We start from the raw sequence: 17,517 nt of genomic DNA on the forward strand, positions 1-17,517 counted from the left end.
AGTGTTAATTGTCAAAAGACTTGTCTAAAAGGACCAGTCTTAACAATGGGCCAAGTTAGATAAATTTAATAATATTTACGACCGCACTAACTGAAGTCAACTATTAACAGCTAAACAAACTTTAAAGTCGAACCCGTTTATTGGAATAGCCTTGTGCCATACTAAAGTATTCCTATAATAGGGATATTCTAATAACCGATCATATCTACATATTATATATTATTAAAAACGTTTCGGGACCTCAAACTTCTATTCCTTATATATAACCGGTATTGTAATAAGCGGGTTCGACTGTAGTTTGGATAGTAAAGTAAAAAAAAATAAAAGTTTTATTAATCAGAATTCAATTTATGTAATAAGAATTACTGCTTTTTGTGAGTACATTGTAGGTAAGCATTACAAATTATATATTATGTGAGCAGAAAAAAATATTTTGATTTATGTTTTATCCACCATTGGTCGTAACATCATTCTTGAGCCAGCTAAATTTTTATTTGGGTTTTTATTAAAGGTGAACCAACTGAGTCCATATGGGGGCAAGGGTTCCTCAGAAAATACTATATTCATGAATTTTCCGTTAAGGTTACTATCGAAGCATTTGTTATACCACCAAGCAGCTCCTAAAACAACGCATAATATATGATAACATTGACGTGAAAACTAGTGTAGGTATTGCAGAAATATCCAGGAATAAGTACTTCTACAACAGTATGGTATAACTAGACCCAAACCCAGACATCAAAAGTGAAAGTTATTCTTCACCACCAAATTATTCTCTATGGTCTACATATTGTTCAGTAAAAAGTTACACCATTCTGAGCGTCGGGTATGGGGGGGAGGGTGGTGTGGGAGAAGTCTGTAAATTAGTACTTTTTAAGTTTTTCGTCAATAATTCTAAAAATATGCGTGAAAAATGTTCACGCTATACAAAATGTCCTACATTAAATTTTAAACAAAGAAGGTTCATGCATAATCCTTCTAAAACGAAGGTTCCAAAATTAGCGAGGTAGTATAGTATAATTGGTCCAAAAAAGGCCTAACCTCAACATAAAAAAAAAACCGTTTTCCTTCAACACCAAATCGTTTTATATGGTCCACATATTCTTCAGTATAAAGTGCTTTTAGCGTCGGGTTAGCAAGATATGCATGTGACATTGTCCATAGAAAGTTCAGAGTGGTTTCTTTGTACCAGATGACCTAGGTCTGCAGAAGCCCCTTGAAGGTGGGAAGTTGATTCCTTTAACCTTCCGATGGCCAACCGTTTTTGTTACGCGAATGACCAACGGAGGTAAAAAATGACCCCAAGTCAAAAATGTCAATTGACAAAAAAATTAAGTTGTTTTAAGAAATGTAATAATGTATTCGTAATTTGAATGTTACTCTTGTATCAATAAATAATAAATAAACATTAGTAAAACATATTTTTAATTACAACTGAACAAAAACAGGAATCATCATTCTGAACTTAGAACTATTTTTTTTTTAAATATACACTAATTTCCTCGCCAAAGGTTTAGCAAACATTTTTTTTTCAATGTTGAAATGTTTCTTACATACAATTCCACATAATAGACGGTATTTACTTAATATAAGGGAGTTCGTCTTTGACCCCAAATTCAGAAAAAAAAATTTTTTTCGTAAAATATAGGGAATTTTTTTATTACAAAATATGAGGGTATCTGCTAGAATGATATCAAAGTCAAATAAAAAAATTATGAGTTTAAAATTGAAAAAACTTCTGAATTTATTAAATAAAAAGATGCATTGGGGTTCAAATTTCCCCCCCTTGGTCACCCGAAGGTTAACGGCTTATCAGTAACATACCACCCGCCATTGAAATAGCAAATTATATTAGTATGGTATAACTAGACCCAAACCCAGACATCCAAAGTGAAATTTATCCTCCAACACCAAATTGTTCTATATGGTTTACATATTGTTCAGAAAACAGTCACACCATTTTGAGCGTCGGGCTTGGCGGGGTGAGGAGGGAGAAATCGGTAAATTCGTAGTTTTTTAAGTTTTTCCTAAATATTTCTAAAACTATATGATTTAGCATAAACAACCTTCTATACGAAAATGTTCTACATTAAATTTGAAATAAAAAAGGCCCTATGCATAATCCTTCTAACCTGAACGGTTTCAACGTTCCTGAGGTAGTACGGGTATAATATAATTGGTCCAAAAAAAGGCCCAACCTAAACATCCAAAGTAAAAGTTTTCCTCCAACACCAAATTGTTCTATATGGTACACATATTGTTCAGTAAAAAGTTACACCATTTTCAGCGTCCGGTTTGGGGGGGGAGATGGGGGAGAAGTCGGTAAATTAGTAGTTTTTTACGTTTTTCGTCAATATTTCTAAAACTATGGTTTATCGTAAACAATGTTTTAACAAAAATGTTCTACATAAAATTTTAAACACAAAAAGCCCTATATATAATTTTTATAAAATCAACGGTTCCAGAATTACGGAGGGTGAAAATTGAAGGTATTTGATATTTTTTATATTTTATTGGGCAATTTCCTACTGATTTTCTTTACCAGGATTGTATTTTATAAATTAAATTTGCTATTTCAGTGGCCGATGGTATGTTAGTGATAAGCTCTTGAAGAAACGTTAACCTCACCACCCAAAATCATCATCAATCGCCCAAAAAATATAAAAAGTATCGAAAACCTCCACTTTTCACCCTCCTAACTCTGGAACAGTTGATTTTATAACAATTATGTATAGGACCTATTTTGTTTTAAATTTTATGTAGAACATTTTTGTATGGAACATTGTTTACGCTAAAGTATAGTTTTAGAAATATTAACGAACAACTTAAAAAAACTACTAATTTACTGAATTCTCCCCCATCTCCCCCCAAACCGGTCGTTCAAAATGGTGTAACTTTTTACTGAACCATATGTGGACCACATAGCACAATTTGGTGTAGGAGGAAAACTTTTATTTTGGATGTCTGGGTTAGGCCTTTTTTTGGACCAATTATACTATACTACCTCCGTAACTTTGGAACCGTTCATTTTAGAAGGATTATGCATAGAACTTTTTTTATTTCAAATTTAATGTAGAACATTTTTGTATAGAAGGCTGTTCATGCTAAACCGCATACTTTGAGAAATATTGACGAAAAACCTAAAAAACTACGAATTTACCGATTTCTCCCCCTATCCCCCCCAAACCCGACGCTCAAAATGGTGTGACTTTTTTCTGAACATTATTTGGACCATATAGAACAATTTGGTGTTGGAGGATAACTTTCATTTTCGATGTCTGGGTTATGCCATCTTTGGGATCAATTCTATCATACTATATTTAGAAACTTCTGTTAACAAAATTAGTTTCCTCAGTAATAATATTATAATTTTCCCAAAAAATATAAAAAATATGGAAAACCTCCACTTTGCACCCTCCGCAACTCCAGAAACGTTGATTTTAGAACAATTTTGCATCAGACCTTTTTCGTTTGTTATGTTAAACATTTTTGTATACAATATTGTTCACTAAACAGCCGAGGTTTAGAAATATTGACGAAAATGTTAAAAAAATACTAATTTTCTGACTTCACCCCTACCGCCCAAACCCGACGCTCAAAATGGTGTAACCTTTTACTGAACAATATAGGAACCATATATAACAATTTGGGGTTAAAGAAAACTTTAATTTGGGATGGCGCATGGAGGGGTTGGGCCTTTTTTGGACCAATTATACTATACTACCTCCGTAGCTTTGAAACCGTTCATTTTTAGTCCAGAAAGCCACTGCGCATCCGCTAGGAAAAATATTCTAATTCGGATTTTTTGCACAATCTTACTCAAAAAGGACTCCTTTTAACAAATTTGCATGTTGCCAGGACCAAAAGGTGGTCAAAAATTTTTTAAAGGTTTTTTTTTTGTTTTTTTTTCCTAAAATTATTTTTTTTACATGGAAAAAAGTTTTTTTAGTTTTTTTGGATCATTCCAAACAGAAAAGGTCTTTAGTGACTTTTCCCTAAAAATGATAGTTTTTGACAAATAAGCGATTAAAAATTGAAAAATTGCTAAATCGGCCATTTTTAACCTTCAAAAACTATGTGAAAAACTGAAAATTTGAATGTTGCCAAGGTAAGTAGATATTCTTTAAACATCGATTGATGAAATCCCGAAGAGTTTTTTGCAGTACAATATTCAAAGCTCCTTTGTTTTTTAATTGCTAATCAAGCGTGCGCGACACTATTTTCCACCGACAGTATGGTGGAAATGAAAGGAATAAATTCGTTATTTCGTAAACCGGCGACTTTAAGGAAAAATCCCGAAACAGGTCGATTATTATTTTTAAGTTATGATATTGCGGCATATATGGTATACTAGTGACGTCATCCGTCGGGGCGTGATGACGTAATCGATGATTTTTTTAAATCAGAATAGGGGTCGGGTGGTAGCTCATTTGAAAGGTCTTTCAATTCTCTATTCAGTAATGTAAACATTTACATAATTATTTATACAGGGTGTCCTTCTACTTCTTTTTTTGTCAAATAATTTAATTTAATAAACATTTTCTGGACACCCTGTATAAATAATTATGTAAATGTTTATATTACTGAATATATAATTGAAGAACCTTTCAAATAAGCTAGCACACGACCCCTATTCTAATTTAAAAAAAACATCGATTACGTCATCACGCCCCGACGGATGACGTCACTAGTATACCATATATGCCACAATATCATAACTTAAAAATAATAATCGACCTGTTTCGGGATTTTTCCTTAAAGTCGCCGGTTTACGAAATAACGAATTTATTCCTTTCATTTGCACCATACTGTCGGTGGAAAATAGTGTCGCGCACGCTTGATTAGCAATTAAAAAACAAAGGAGCTTTGAATATTGTATTGCAAAAAACTCTTCGGGATTTCATAAACAGATGTTCAAAGAATATCTACCTACCTTGGCAACATTCAAATTTTTAGTTTTTCACATAGTTTTTGAGGGTTAAAAATGGCCGATTTTGAAATTTTTCAATTTTAAATCGCTTATTTGTCAAAAACTATCATTTTTAGAGAAAAGTCACTAAAGACCTTTTCTGTTTGGAATGATCCAAAAAAAATAAAAAAAACTTTTTTCCATGCAAAAAAATAAATTTTAGGAAAAAAACAAAAAAAAAACGTTTAAAAAATTTTTGACCACCTTTTGGTCCTGGCAACATGCAAATTTGTTAAAAGGAGTCCTTTTTGAGTAAGTTGTGTAAAAAATCCGAATTAGAATATTTTTCCTAGCGGATGCGCAGTGGCTTTCTGGACTATTTAGAAGGATAGTATATAGAACATTTTTTGTTTAAAATACAATTTTAAACATTTTTGTATAAAACATTGATCACGTTAAACCATATAGTTTTAGAAATATCGACGTAAAACATAAAAAACTACTAATTTACCGACTTCTCCACCGCCTCCGCCACCCCCCCAAACCCGACGCTCAAAATGGTGTTACTTTTTGCTGAAAAATATGTGGACCATATAGAACAATTTGGTGTTGGAGGAAAACTTTCACTTTGGATGTCTGGATTATGCCTTTTTTGGATCATTTTTGTATCCTACTATAATCATCTAGAGTTCGATTGTAGCAGCGGAAGCGAATAGTTCTCTGTGTGATCGAAGTGCTAATTATTAGAGTTGTTGTTGTTTTTACCAAAAAATGGAATTAAATTCAGATGGCAGAGGAAATCCACCTGACAGAGGAAGGATTGACGATGTTGCTAGTAATATGGATTATGAAGTTAATGAAAAACAAAAACAGTCTGAGGAAATTATAAATATTAATATTAATACACAATCAAAACAGGTACCGATAACAAATCCAAAAAACTTTTTACCAGATTATCAGGTAAGCAATAAAACAAATAATAATATAGGCCAGTCCATAATGTCAGAGGTGAAAAATAAATACAGTCAAGGTGACCAAGGTCCTTATTTTGTTTTTATGCAGAATAAGGAAGGGAACATCGGCCGATTGCATCGTATCGCGACAGCTCGCTTAATTTTAGGTGCAGTACCTGCAATTAAAGATAATATTGTTAATATTAATATTATAGGAAAAAATAAAATTAAAATTGAATGTAACACATATAAAAGCGCTAATATTTTAGTGGAATGTAAAAAGTTAATAGAAAGAAATTACGATTTATATATTCCAAATTTTTTTACTCAAAAGAGTGGGGTAATTAAAGGGGTAGACAAAAATATTTCAGAAAACGAATTAAAAGGTATTATTGTTCCAAGATACGGCAATTTTAAAGTAATAAACGTTAAAAGAATAAAGCGAAAAGAAAATGATCAACTGGTGGAGACGGGTACGATAGTGGTGTCTTTCAGAGGCCAAATGATTCCAAAACAAGTAATCATTGAGCGAATGATATACCAAGTGGAACCTTATGTTCCAAGAGTAATACAATGCCTTAATTGCATTAGGTACGGGCACGTTACGTCACAATGTCGTGGTAAGAAAAGATGCAGCAAGTGCGGACAGGAACATGATTCAGATGTATGTGATTTAACAGATCCCACTTGTATATTATGTTTTGGAAACCATTCAGCATTAGATCGAAACAAATGCGCTGAGTTTGAAAAACAAAAGGGTATTAAATATATAATGGCAAATGAAAATTTACCTTTTGAAGAAGCAAAATTAAAATACAGCAGTAGCTATAGAACAGTCCTAAATTCAACAAACACAGGAAATAGGTACACAGTGACAACCAAAAGAAAATGGAGCGAAGGAGCTCAAAATAAATCAGTTTATCCTTATTCAAAAGAACACGAAAATATACTGGACACTGCAAGCGCTTCTGCTTACCCGTCGCTACCAGTTATAAACAACCCATTATATCAAAATCAAACAAAAATAGTCCAACAAAACTCACTAACTAGTAAACAAATTACTGATAATATAGTAACAATATTTAAAAATTTCTTAGACAAAAACTTAATTCCAATAGCAAACAAACAAATTTTAGACGACATTAAAAGTAATATAGAAAAAGTTTTAAATGGCCCTAGTAAATAATAAGATTTTACAATGGAATTCACGATCAATAGTGAACAATAAAGGCCATTTTGAAAAGTACATTTTCGAAAATAAATTCTTAGCTATTCTTTTAAGTGAAACTTGGTTAAAACCAAATTCAAAGATAAGCTTTTCCCAATATAACATCTTTCGTGAAGATAGATCAGATGGTTATGCAGGAGTAGCGATATTATTAAGAAAAAATATCAATTTTCAGAACAATTTAAATTTTTATAAAATAAATAATGTCATGTGCGTTGCAGTACAGATTAAGATAAATAATAAAAACTTAAACTTATATTCCATTTATGCAAAACCCAAATTATGTGTGTCAAAAAACGAATGGGTTAAATTTTTCAATAGTTTACACAAACCTTTTTTAATAGGGGGAGATTTCAACTGCCATAATAAAATGTGGGGGTGTGATGTCACCGATCAAGAAGGTATTTATCTTTTTGAGGCTATGGAGCAATGTGGACTTAATTTCCTAAATGATGGGTCAGAAACATTAATTCGTAAACCTATGCATTTAAATAGATCTGCTATAGACTTAACAATTTGCTCTAGGGATATTTATTACAAATTTGATTGGCACACAGAAACTTTGAGTCTGGGTTCTGATCACTACCCAATAGTAATAGAATTTAACCATAATACTGATAGTAACGTTACTAATAGCAATGCTGTCATTGACACTAATGATATATCTAGATCTAGAATTACATGGGATATTAAAAAGGCAGACTGGGCTTTCTTTACCTATCTCTTAAACAATGAAAAGAATAATAATATATCAGATGGTTCAGAGCAAGAATATTCCACATTTTGTGACTCAATCAATTTAGCTAGTAAAAGCTCTATTCCAGAGAGGAAGAGAGGGCCCAATGCAAAATTTAATAAACCATGGTGGAATGATGATTGTAGGGACGCTATAAGACAACAAAAAGAAGCTTTTTTGCAGTTTAAAAGACTATCTAATTACGATAATTACTTAAAATATCAACAAGCAGAAGCTTATAAAAAAAGAATTATTTTAGGCAGCAAAAGAGCTTCTTGGAAAAACTTTTGTAGTAGTTTAAATAAAAATACACCTATTAGCAAAATATGGAATGAAATCAGAAAATTAAAAAACGTTTATAATCCTCCCAATAATCCGATAGTTGAAAATGAGTGGACAGATATATTTTTTAATAAAATTGCTAGACCTTGGGTTATAGAAGGAGAAATTAATCACAGGAACCCAACGGATAATAGACATGACAATGACGAAGCAAACGAAGACAACATGTTTCTCACTGAAGCATTTAGTCTGGAAGAAATAAAGAACTGCCTAAAAAGACATAATAATTCAGCTCCAGGATTAGATGGTATACACTATAGTATGTTGTATAATTTACCCATACATAAGAAAGTTCAACTACTAAACGTAATAAACAATATCTGGATGAGTATGGATATACCACGTGCATGGAAAGAGTACATCATAGTTCCAATTCTTAAGCCACACAAATCACCAAACTGTCCGGATTCGTATAGAGGCATTTCACTATCATCATGTGTGTTAAAAACAATGGAAAGAATGATTAAATGTAGACTAGAATTATGGTTAGAAAAAAATTCTAAAATACCTGCAACACAATTCGGCTTTAGAAAATCATGTTCTACGATGGAAAATTTAACGCACTTAATACTGGATATATATAACTCATTTTCCGCCAACAAGTCGGTATTTGCTACATTCATAGACATAGAAAACGCATATGACAATGTGAACCTACAACTTCTATACCACAAAATGAAGGAAATAGGACTGCCAGATACACTCTGCTGGAAACTTCATCAACTTTACACCAATAGAACTCTTTATCTTCAAATCAATAACAAACTAATAGGACCCAGAGTTTCAAACATCGGGTTACCCCAAGGGAGCATCTTAAGTCCAATATTATACACTATTTATACAGCGCATATAGGTCAAAGCATAATTACTAGCAAACAAGGTAAAATATTACAATTCGCAGATGATATATGCATATATGTAGACCAATTGGAAATAGAACAAGGCAGTAGAAAAATAAATACAGTATTTAAACATCTACAAGAAGACCTAGATCAAATAGCATTAAACATATCAACAAAAAAAACACAAGCTTGTATATTCTCCCGAAAACGAAACATTCCAGAAGTAGTGGAGTTGCAAAATGTCTCGTTTAAAGTTCAACCTAAAGTTAAATATTTGGGTATTATACTGGATAGGAAAATGATTTGGAAAGATCATATTGAGTATATCGTAGCAAGAGCTGACAAAGGGTACAATGCGTTACGAGCAGTAAACTATACAACCTGGGGAGCAGATCCCAACATAGCATTACTAATGTATAGGTCATATATAAGGTCAATATTAGATTACGGATGTTACTTTTACAATCAAGCCGCCAAAACCCATCTTCAAAAAATAGACATCCTTTCAAATAAATGTCTCAGATTATGTATAGGAGCTTTGATGAGTACTCCAATATCAAACCTAAGCGTAGAATGTAATGAACCACCGTTATGGTTAAGAAGGAAAATTCTGTGTGAAAAATTTATAACTAAAATGATAACTAAAGAAAGCATAATATGTAACAACTGCCACAAACTTTGTATAAATGACCTAACCACAGAATACTGGAGGAAAAAGACAACATTACTACTTGCTGAAAGTTACAATAGATTAAGACAATTTAAAAATAAACTACATACATCAACTCTGCCATCTATGTTTCAGATAAATCTAAACAATATACCAAACATACAACCAACCTACATGAGAGATTACTCGAAATTTCCAGTGTACTTAAGGAATGCCATGTTTAATGTGGATATAGAAACTTTATTTCCGGGACATTACCAAATTTATACCGATGCCTCAAAAATGAATTCGAGGGTGGCCGCTGCCGTGTGGGACCCTAGGACAAGGTATAAAGAGGGTATACGACTTAATGAAAATTTTACAACATTTTCAGCAGAACTTATTGCAATACTGAGAGCATTGCAGTATATAAGCAGTATAAACAATAATGAAGAGAAATTCCTAATCCTTACAGACAGCAAAAGTGCTTTACTTAAACTGGAAAGTTTGAAGGACATATCAAACTACATATATATTGATATTATTAAGGCATATATCGCACTTAAGGATAAGGGCAAACAAATATCATTTTGTTGGGTAAAAGCCCACTCTAATCTTAAACACAATGAAATAGTAGATACTTTAGCTAAGAAGGCTACCGAACAAGAAATTGACAGTGAATATAAATTAACATTAAATGATATTTACGCTAATATTACTAGCAATAAAACCAAAACCTGGCAACAATGGTATAACAACTCAACAAAAGGGCTATTCTATAAAAACATACAATTAAATATTCCAGCTAAATCCTGGTTTAATCATTATCACGGCGAAAAAATCGTTGTTTCATATATATGCAGACTTAGATTTGGACACTGTCTAATTCCAGAACACAAATTTAAAATAGGTCTTAGTGATAGTAATCTTTGTGAGTGTGGTGAGTTAGGATCTGCAGAACACATGATACTAAACTGTAGACTAAAGATAATCGAAATAAATCATTTCATGAATCAAGTATATAGAGAAACCAATATTACAAGACCTTTTAATCTAATAACAATATTATCTAGTTTAGACGAACGTGTATATGAGATCCTAATTAAACACATACTTAGTATAAAATTAAAATTGTAAACTATAATACCTGTGTTTATCCCATTTGTCTACCTACCTTTCCGTGGTCTAGTCTTGTGTGTGTGCATTGCTCTGAAAGACCCCTGAGCAGAAGTACTCCTTGTTGACATTCCTTATAATACAATTAAAAAAAAACAAACAAAAATAATAATAAAAAAAAAAGAAAAAAAAAAGAAAGAAAAAAAATATATATAAAAATAAAAAATAAAAAAAAAAAAAAAAAAAAATAATAAAAAAAAAACATAATAAAGAATAATATTGAATAATACTAGAATATATTTATGATATAGATATATGTATATAAATGAAATATTGTATGATTGTAGCTAAAGATTAAATTATCCATTTATTGTTATAGAATCTAGGTATATCTTTAAAATACAAAATCTTATTTTAATAGTAATATGTGAGATAAATATCTGTAGAGCAAAAATAAGTTCGGCTAATGGATTAAGTCCACAGTCAGGAAATTCGATGACACACACACACACACATAATCATCTAACCCGAAAATGATCAAAATAATTTCTAAAATAAGTAAGTTTAAAAAAATCGATAAACCTATACATAAATATCGATAAAAATCTGAATAAAAGAAATTAACGTCTTCTTCTATCTTCTTAGTAGGAAATTATGTTTTCTTGAATTGTGTTTTCTTGTTACAAAATATGTATCCGTACCTCAGAGCAAAACTGTATTAAGTCCAAAATTTGAGTTTTCTACTTTTTTAGCACACTGAGCTTAAAATTTTCCGCTCTATTCACTGGTGTTTCTTATTCGTTGTTTCGACTGAAATTTGTCAAAACAGTCTTGTATGAACAGTATTAAGTCCACACTTCGCTTAGAGCAAAACAGTATCTTCTGCACTACAAATGTATTAGATCCAAAATGATGTATACTTTTCCCAGGGCAAAACCATATTATGTCCACCAAAAAGTATTATGTCCAACATAATGCAATTCAGGCAAAGCATTAAGTCCACATTCTTTTAAAATTTGGCAAGTTTGTGCCTCAGGGAGAACAAACCCGCCGACAATTTTGGAATCATGAGACAACCATAGATCCAAAAAGACAATTTTTGTTATCTTGACAATCGCGACAATGCCTAGAGAATACCGCAAAGAATATATCCCTGGTTGGACAGAACAGAGCGAAAAACTGTATGAAGAATATTGCGAAGATGGAAAGCAGGAGATTGCAGACGAACTACTCCACAGCATTGATGCTACCAGGCGTGAAAAATGGACCCAGACAGTAGAAAACCTAGACTTTCAGAAGTCAAGTTGACAAGCTTGGTCCCTACTACGGAAACTCGGAAGTAGCAACCCACCCGCTCGCCAAACCAACCTAGTAACTCCAGACCAAATAGCTACACATATAGTGTCAACCTCTAGGGCACCTTAAAATCGTTTACATACAATTAAAGTAAAAAAAGACCTCAAAACCATAAAATCTAGTCTTGCACACTCAACAGAATATTCCAACCCATTTACGCATGAAGAAATATCGCAAGCCCTAAATGAAATGAAAACAGGAAAAGCGCCGGGTTTCGACGCCATTCACGCTGAGTTCCTCAAACATAGCTGCAGATTCACTAGGCAATGGCTCGCAAAATTCTTTTCTGACATCTTTCAAACGGGAAACGTCCCCCACCAACTCAAAAATGCAAAAATCGTCGCCATTTTAAAACCAGGGAAAAGAAATAATTCACCGAAAAACTACCGCCCCATCGCACTCTTAAGTATGGTGTACAAATTGTTCGAAAGACTGTTGTATAATAGAATCAGCAAAACCATATTCCAACACTTACCAGTGGAACAGGCAGGATTTCGGCCAAACCGCAGCTGCACAGACCAGGTACTCGCCCTGACCAATCATGTGGAATCAAACTTTCAAAAGCAATTAAAAACAACCGCTGTCTTCATCGATCTATCTGCTGCTTACGACACTGTGTGGCGACAAGGGGCAATATATAAATTAATGCGAATAATCCCATGCAGAAAGACCACTGAGGTTATTAACGCCATGCTATCCAACAGGTGTTTTAAAGTTATATTGGGAGACAAGACTAGTACCCAAAGAAAACTGAATAATGGACTTCCACAAGGATCCGTGCTGGCTCCCATGCTTTTCAGCCTCTACATAGCAGACATGCCAGAAACCACATCAAAAAAGTTTGGATACGCAGACGACTGGACGCTTGCCGCAAGTCATAAAGAATTCGAGGTCACTGAACGCATTCTAAGAAACGATTTAAATGCCCTAGGGAATTATTTCCGCAAATGGAGATTGCAACCCAATCCAACTAAGACAGAAGTGTCCTGCTTCCATTTGAACAACAAGATGGCCAACTATCAACCTCAAATCCATTTTGAGGACAGACTCCTTAACTATAATAAACACCCAAAATACTTAGGTGTTACACTTGACAGAACGCTAAACTTTAAAGAGCATCTTACTAAGACTGCTGCAAAACTCCGAACTCGTAACAACATCCTGCAAAAGCTCTGCGGCACTACATGGGGCTCCTCAGCACCCACACTTAGATCGACAGCATTAGGACTGGTATACCCCGTAGCGGAATACTGTGCACCAGTATGGATAAACAGTCCACATACTCACCGTGTTGATGTCCAACTCAACCAAGCCATGCGAACTACATCGGGCACAATCAAGGCCACGCCCACTTACTGGTTACCAGCTTTGAGTCATATAGCTCCACCACCCATCCGCCGGGAACATGCCCTTGTCAGAGAATTTACAAAAATCAATACTGATCCTGAGCTCCGCTCCCATGTCGGAACTTCCGCCAGAGACATAAATAGGCTCCGTTCAAGACACCCGCCTCTAAAAACAGCAAAAAGGCTAGTAGATCAAAACTTTAATGTAACTGACCGGTGGAGAGAACAATGGGAGAATAACGCTGCACAAGCTAACTGGAACATGCCATGTATTACAAGCAAACCTGAGGGCTTCAACCAACCGAGACGAATTTGGACCACACTCAATAGAATAAGGACGAACTGTGGCAGATGTTCCAACTCACTTTTCGCAAACATGATAGGTTTTGCGCGCCGCAAAAGTTTTAATGATATATTTACAAAAATGTCTTCCTGGCCCAAAGCTAACTACTGATCCTCAAAGTTTTTACAGTCTAAAACTCTGGTGTTTTAATTATGCAATTTATGATTCAACGAGAAAACAGGCGAACTGTCTAATGTGGGATGAATAAATTGCTGGTTGAGGTGGAAACGAAATGGCCTCATGCTTGATCCAATACATTCATTCATTACCTCAAAGCACAACTTCTATTGTTATTTGGAACAACAATTGCTCATCCTAAAACCGGAACTTACAAATGATTATGTGTTACTTTTATCTACTTTCGAGATATCCATATATAAAAGAAATCACTCACAGATTCCTTTTGCGAGCACATACGCACATGGAGGTGGACAGTATACACTCAGTTATAGAATGAGAGCTAAAAATGCCCTAATTTTCAAATTATTACCTACTCCATAGGATTGGTTACAGTTGGCTAGAATTTTCGGAAAAAAACAAATATTTCAAAGTGTATGAAATGAAAATTTCTAATTTTAAAGACTTTAAAAAACTGTGCAATTCTTGCGATTCGCCGTTTCAAAATAAAAATAAAACTGAGAATAATAAAAAAAAATAATTTCACAAACAGTATGGTTGTAATATTCAGAATTCAGACAAGAAAATCCTTGGGATTCTGTATCCGATTTGTAATTTAAGAGTGTAGACTTAATCGAAGAGTTTGTAGAAGAAATCATCAATCTGTAGAAGATTTCAGTGAGAGATACCTTAAATCGGATAAGTACTAAAAATTTCAATGATCTTCTGCTAAAGTGGGTTCCAGCGAGAATTCACGATTTTTTCAGACTCTAGTACTCTAGTGCATAAAGACACAATTCAAATTACTGATATAGTTTTTTTGGAAACAGCTGTACGGATAAAAATATTTGATAATAAGTCCAACTTAGTTGTCTGTTGTTAGTCTGGGCAGATTGTAGGAGAATAGGATTGTATATATTAATGATATAGGTATGCAAAGTCCGCAGATAGTGTGCTATTTTTTTATAAACAAAATGGCGCCCCAGATAGTGTTTTTTTTAAATTATTGCTCTATAACTCCGAAGATTTAAACTTTACACCAAAAATAATCCAATTAAAAATTCACCGTAATTGAATTCTGCATAGAGACGAGTTCTTCCCGTTTTGATTCGAAGAAAATTTTTGTAGGAAAATGCGGGTTTTCGTAACAAAATCTTTTATTTTCATCTATAATTTTAGGTGAGCAATTATTTATCAATAATTAAATAACTTGCACATAGAAGCTTTTTTAGTATATATTTTATTTCCAGAATTCGATGGAAATTGAATGGGTAGTTTAGCAATAATTAAATTGTATATTAACAAAAAACTAAATGGTTATTCATTTTTGATGTTAATTAACAATTTACAATCTCAGTAATATTCATAATAGTTATGATAAATCATATAACTATGATTTTCGGATAAAAGGGCATTATGCTTATCTAACGTACTTTACAGGATTCAAATTGGACTATCTAAGTGGCCTCAGGAATGTTTTAAAATTATAATTTTTTTGCTTTATAAACAAATAAAATATCTCGGCACCTATGGGATCAAATTAAATTATGAAAACGGTATTGAAAATAACGCGCCACGACGCTTTTTCTGAAAGAAAAACGTTTAATTGTGATGAGTGGTTCCTGAGATACAACAGGTCAAAGTTGACCGGGATATGCGATGAATTTATAAACAATATAATGGCAATTTTTGAACCATCACCTTTTTATTTTGTTTTTCTTTCTTCACACAAATTTTTATATCTTTAAGAGACTCATGACTCATGACATATACCTATCATAATAATAAAAACCATCGGTATGTAAGAGTGAAAACTGCCAAAAATACCTAAATTCCAATAAAAAATTAGGTTTAAGAAAATATAATTTCAAAGTTAAAAATCGGTATACGTTAAAAATGCTTCTCAGCTTCCCATGGAGCAATTTTCTATTTTGCGTATTTTCCCCATTATATAGACTTCAAAGTCGATAAAACCAAGGTTTTTTATAAGTTATATTATAATTTGAGTTCTTTAGCACCTTCAAAAATAAGATAAACACTTTTGTGGGGGTTTGAACGTGTTTATCTTCTTCTTTTTCTTGTAGTGCCTATCCGTTTCGGATGTTGGCGACCATCATGGCAATCTGTACTTTGCACACTGCTGCTCTGAAAAGATTTGTAGTGGTTGTGTTGAACCACGTTCGTAGATTTCTCAGCCAGGAAATCCTTCGCCTTCCTGGTCCTCGCTTTCCCTCTACTTTTCCCTGCAAGACCAGTTGCAGCAGTCCATATCTCTCACTGTTCCTCATGATGTGACCGAGGTATTCGATTTTGGCTGTTTTTATTTTGATTAACAGCTCTTTTTCTTTTTTCATTCTCAGCAAAACACCCTCATTAGTAATGTGGTCGGTATAAGATATCTTCAGGATTCGACGATAAAGCCACATCTCAAAAGCCTCAATTTTATTGCAGGTGGCGTCTGTGAGAGTCCACGACTCAACTCCGTACAACAGTATCGCAAATATATAACATCGTAGTAATCTGACTTTTATGGGTATCGACAAATCATGACATTTGAACAACTTTGCCATTTTTTGAAATGCAGATTTTGCTTTCTCTATCCTACATTTGATTTCTATAGAATGGTCCCAATTTTCATTGACGTTCGTACCAAGGTAGGTGTATGTTTTTACTCTTTCTATTTGTTGACCATTCACACTGATTCGTCCAAATTGCTGTTCATTCTTAGAGATCATCATACATTTGGTTTTCTTAGTGTTTAGTGAAAGTCCGTATCTCTGACTGACTTCTGCGATTCTGCTCATTAACTCCTGTAGGGCTTCAGAACTGTCAGCGAATACCACAGTGTCGTCTGCGTATCTTATGTTATTGATACATTCTCCGTTAATTCTAATTCCGGCTTCAACATCATCCAATGCTTCTTGAAAGATTTCCTCAGAGTAGATGTTAAACAGCAGTGGGGATAGTATACATCCCTGACGGACCCCACGTTTGATTTTGATATCGTCGGATTCTCCTACCTCTGTCCGGATAGATGATGTTTGATTCTAGTACAGATTGCTGATAATCCTTAAATCACAGGTGTTTATTCCAATATTGGTTAATATCTCCATCAGCTTGTCGTGCTTTACTGTATCGAACGCTTTATGGTAATCAATGAAACATGCATAAATATCACAATTCACGTCTCTACATCGTTGAAATAGCACTTGTATACTAAATAGAGCCTCTCTTGTACCCACTGCATTTCGAAAACCAAACTGTGTTCGGCTGATTTTTTCTTCGCACAGTCTATATATCCTTTGATGTATAATTTTTAGAAATAGCTTTAAAATATGGCTCATTAAGCTGATGGTTCGGAAATCACTGCAGGATACGGACTTTGTTTTCTTTGGTGAAGCAACAAACGTCGACTTCAACCATGCTTTTGGTATTACTCCGCTTAAATATATGTCGTTAAATATTTTGGTTAGGCGTTGAGTACCGTCGGTGTCAAATAGTTTTATGAGTTCAGCATATGCATTGTCAGGTCCAGGAGCTTTGCCATCTTTTAGTTGTGATATTGCTCTTTCCACTTCAC

General features: G+C 33.6%; 1 protein-coding gene across 1 annotated transcript in view; it reads right to left on the minus strand.

Moving 5' to 3' along the window:
- Window positions 1-327: 327 nt before the first annotated feature.
- Window positions 328-17,517, minus strand: part of LOC126878445 (microfibril-associated glycoprotein 4-like) — a 47,501-nt gene continuing 30,311 nt past the window's right edge. Inside the window, exon 6 of the mRNA XM_050657189.1 lies at window positions 328-620. Within this exon, the coding sequence (XP_050513146.1) occupies window positions 439-620 (182 nt within the window). The 3' untranslated portion in view covers window positions 328-438. The remainder of the gene's footprint in view (window positions 621-17,517) is intronic.

Source organism: Diabrotica virgifera, chromosome 7, assembly GCF_917563875.1.
Source record: "Diabrotica virgifera virgifera chromosome 7, PGI_DIABVI_V3a".
Classification (NCBI taxonomy): Eukaryota; Metazoa; Arthropoda; class Insecta; order Coleoptera; family Chrysomelidae; genus Diabrotica; species Diabrotica virgifera.